This window comes from Octopus bimaculoides, chromosome 11 (genome assembly GCF_001194135.2).
Source record: "Octopus bimaculoides isolate UCB-OBI-ISO-001 chromosome 11, ASM119413v2, whole genome shotgun sequence".
Taxonomy (NCBI): Eukaryota; Metazoa; Mollusca; class Cephalopoda; order Octopoda; family Octopodidae; genus Octopus; species Octopus bimaculoides.
The window spans coordinates 35,430,195-35,434,634 of NC_068991.1; the positions used below are offsets into that span (position 1 = coordinate 35,430,195).

The 4,440-nt window shown below is 31.7% G+C and overlaps 1 protein-coding gene across 1 annotated transcript in view; it reads left to right on the forward strand.

Moving 5' to 3' along the window:
* The window catches only part of LOC106876981 (ribosome quality control complex subunit NEMF), a 119,600-nt gene that overhangs the window by 66,055 nt on the left and 49,105 nt on the right, over positions 1–4,440 (forward strand). Inside the window, exons 24-25 of the mRNA XM_052971973.1 lie at positions 3–25; positions 1,781–1,821. Of these exons, the coding sequence (XP_052827933.1) occupies positions 3–25; positions 1,781–1,821 (64 nt within the window). The remainder of the gene's footprint in view (positions 1–2; positions 26–1,780; positions 1,822–4,440) is intronic.

The window sequence follows — 4,440 nt, forward strand, 5'->3', positions numbered from 1 at the left end:
AGTTCAAGAAGAGAAGAAAGTTAAGGTAAGTGGCAGTTGAGGCATTTTATCCAAAATGTATACAATGTAATCAGATATCTTAATGACCATGGCAATATCAAAACTCATGGTGGCTGTGAGCTGGCAGAAACGTTAGCACACCGGGCAAAATGCTTAACGCTATTTTATCTGTCTTTACATTCTGAGTTAAAATTCCGCCGAAGTCGACTTTGCCTTTCATCCTTTCGGAGTTGATAAATTAAGTACCAGTTGCGTACTGGGGTCGATCTAATCGACTGGCTCCCTCCCCAAAAATTTCGGGCCTTGTGCCTCGAGTAGAAAAGAATATTAAAACTCATGAGAGATAACATAATGAAACAACAATATTTCTGACAGTTTGATTTGCAATATTTAATATACTTTTATGATGAATTAATTATATTCATTTGTTTTATTATAACTTTATACTCCAATGGCAATAAAATTTTAAAGAAAATCATTGGCTCTTGTTAAATTCATTAGTCTGGGTGGGCAGGTGCTTTTTGTTGATGAGACACAGTGATGTTGAAACCTGAAATATCCCAGAATCCCTTGTATTAATGATCTGAATGTGTTATGAAATCATATTCATAGTGAGGGAGAAGCTGTTCTCTTGTGATGAAATACTACAATGATTAACATTTTCACATTAAAATTTGTTGGAACATATATTGGTTTCAAATTTTGGCACAAGGCTAGCAAATTCAGGGGAGGGGCTAAGTTAATTACATCGATCCCAGTGTTCAACTGGTACTTATTTTATCGACCCTGAAAGGATGGAAGGCAAAGTTGGCCTTGGTGGAATTTGAACTCTGAACATAAGGATAGACGAAATGCCACTAAGCGTTTTACCTGGCATACTAACAATTCTGTCAGTTTGCCACCTTAATCTGCCAGAACATATTAAGAATAAATGTGCAAGTCATCATTTTGAATGTTGCTGTTCAGCATGGATGTGACAGTTTATACTCCAATGTATTCCCAAAATATATAGATATATCTTTAGATCAGAGATCATGTAACATTCATTATTTAGTGGAAGAATAAACATCTGTACTGGTTTGTAACTATCATACGTCATTTTTGAGGTGCTGTGCTATCTGTAGAGGTTTAAAGCACCAAAATATTTTGCAGTAAAACTGTTTCTTTAAAAACAATTTCACAATTACTTCCATGTTGGAGCTGTTTTTATTAAATCTTAGTTCATTAAATTCTCAATTCTTTGACTGCAGCTGTCTTGTACTTTTTGAGAAAATTGCTGTGTTATTTTCATCACAAGTTTAAAACATCTGTTAACAGTGATATGAGGTAATACATTTCCATTCTTGACACTTGATTGGTTTATGATTGGGGTTTTATGTAAACCTAGAAAAAAAGACCCACAAAGAATGTTTAACTGAGCATAATTTTGCTTTTGTTGTTGGTGAGCTCTTGTCATCTCTACTTGAGCAGACCCATGGAGGGGTTTGTAGCTGATGAAATAAAGCATTCATCATTTTTAGCTGTAAAATAAAATTTTGAGCATAAAGCATATATAATCACCATTTGTTGAGGGAATTTAACTGAGTTGAAAAGGGCATTGAATTATTGAAAATTTTTCTCATGGTCTTGACCTGGACATATATTTGGGAGAAAGTAATCTCATTTGCACAATCTCTGAAACTGGAGACATTTTAGCCATAACTCCCACCCCTCTCGCATCACTTCCCCAAGTAATTTTCCAGAAAATCAAAAATGCTGAATATTTAAATTCTTTATGCAGGATGCAGTAAAAGGTGGTCGGATGTCAGCAAAGACAAGGAGGTAAATTTCCTCTTATGTTTATCATTTTGTCTTCTTTATTTATTGTTTATGCATTCTTGCTTCGTGGTTAAGATCCTTTTCTACTGACTTGTGCATAAGTTCAAAACTTGCTAAACAAAAAACCTCTTTTATGTAATTAAAGGCAGTGATTATTTAACATGTAAACAGAAATCATCTCAATTTTGTTAGTGAAAAGGCATTTATAAAATACATGTTCCAAGAAATCATTGGAACCTTTTCACTCATCGATTTTTTTTAGTGGTAAAATGGAGATAAATGTGTTTATTAAGGAAGGCTGCTCAACAACTTGTTATTAAGGTAGTTTTCATGTAAGTTAACGTTAAAATCATTTGTTTGTTGATATTTGTTATTTATTATAACAATTTTATTTTTCTTTGATGTGTAACATCAAGAAAATAATTAGGTGATGCAAACAGAGACATATAAAAATGACAAAGAGAAAAGACTTAAGAAGTGTAGTTCAGATATTAAAATTATTTAATAATGTCAATAATAGTAACAAAGTTATATTGAATCTAGATATTCTTTGTATAAGAAGAGCAACAAATAAAATAGCAGATGAAGAAAAACAGTAAAATGTCTAAATGAAAGCACTAATACTATTACAAGTTGAAGCAGTTTACATAATGGTTACCAAAAGTACAATTAAACACAAATGTATGATATTTCATCAACATAAATTGGTCACCAATTATTGTAAAAGATAACTATATATTTGCAAAAGGTAATTGTCTAAAAACAGTGACACATGAAATGTGTGTGTGTGTGTGTGTGTGTGTGTGTGAGAGAGAGAGAGAGTATTGTTTCATATTTTCTGTATGACAGGTGTGGTTCCTGTGGAATTTGAATGTTTTCTGCTTAGCTGTTGAGAACAGTGCTTCTTATAACAAGTCTGCTTTCACAGGCAGTCACTTGACATTATATTGTCTAGAATGTTCTTCAAATTTTGTGCTAAGAAGAAAAAAGATGGTCCTTTGATCTGTTGTCCAATAGACATCAAACTACCAGGTCATAAAGAATGAAATGTCTGATTTTCTTATGCCCCAAGTTTGATAATTGTTAACTCTAATGTTTTATCCTGACAATTCTTTGTCAAGAAGAGTTACATTAACATTGATGAGTTACATCATCAACTGAACTTGGAAGTACTCTGTCATCCACCATATTCACCAGACCTTGCACCAACTGACTATCACGTTTTCCAGGCATTAGACAACTTTTTGCAAGTAAAAAATTTCAAATCTGAAGAAGATGCAAAAACAGCCTTTTGTGATTTCATCACATCTTGCTCTCCAGAATTCTAAGCTACCCATAAAATGGCAAAAATTGTGTTGATAATGTAGGTGCATACTTTAATTACCGCATTGCTTTTTGTTGAGATAAAGTAAAATAAACTTTCAGTTCAAAATCGGACATTTCATTCTTAATGACCTGATAAAAAGAGAGTGTGACTGGCTGTAGTAATTCTAGTGTAAAGGTATGGTTGCTAGATGAAATTGTTTACTTGATGGACAGATCATCTAGAATGGAAAATTCTCAAAAACATAACAGTCTGCAAATTGATCTGTGTCAGGTTCAGTTATTGATAAGAACTGAACTGCAACCAGAATTTTCCCAAGGAGAAATGATTAAGGAGACAGAATAAAAGCTATGCTACAATTCTATATAAGGATATTATTTCAAATTCTTGATTATTTTCCTTTTGGGAGGAAAAGTTTTGTTTGATTTTAGGGTTAACCCATCTCTGTCTGTTCAGAATGGAGATACACTTGTTGCAGGTATTGGTTCCATCTTTAGCTCATGAATTGTGTGTGGTTAATATGGCTGTGAACATTTCATGTTTAAAAAAAACCTGATTCATGTTGAGGCTGAAATCCTTTTCCAGTTCATATAATTAATTCTTTTATTGGCCACAAGGGCTTTCCAGTTCATATAATATGCTCAGAATTGTTCACTTCTTGTAAAAGGGAGAAAATTAGAATTTACTTTCATAAATTACTTTCATTCTGTAAATGAAAAAATAAAGAAATTGCGAGATTAATTCCTTTTTTAAAATGTATTTAAAGAGTTATCTCATTAATTTATATACATATATTTTGGCTTATTCAACTCTCTTCAGTAAAGCTGTTGGACTTAAATCTAATGGTAAATTTTGTTTATGTCAATAATATGTTTAATTGAAGATAATATAGATAAACTGTCTATAGTTATAAAAACAACAGTTTTTATAAGGAGATGGTTAAAGTGAATAAAACTACGAAATACATTTAATTTTCTCACCTTAAAATCTGAGTAGATCATTGGCAGTTCTAAATTGTTGGTTCTTTTTCTTCTGGAGGATGTCTTCATCTTAACACTAAGGGTTCAATCCACTTTTGTGTAGAAAATACAATTTTCCTTTAAAATATCTGTACTCAAGTGACCTGAATGAGTTGGAAAGTATTTACAGGTAAATAAAATGATTTTTTAAATGCGTACTAAGTAGATTGCTCTTGTCATTAGCTACAACGTATAGAATAAAAGTAATATTAAAAAAAAAACTTTGATTTTTCAACTTACAGAGTATATATATAATATATATATATATATATATATATA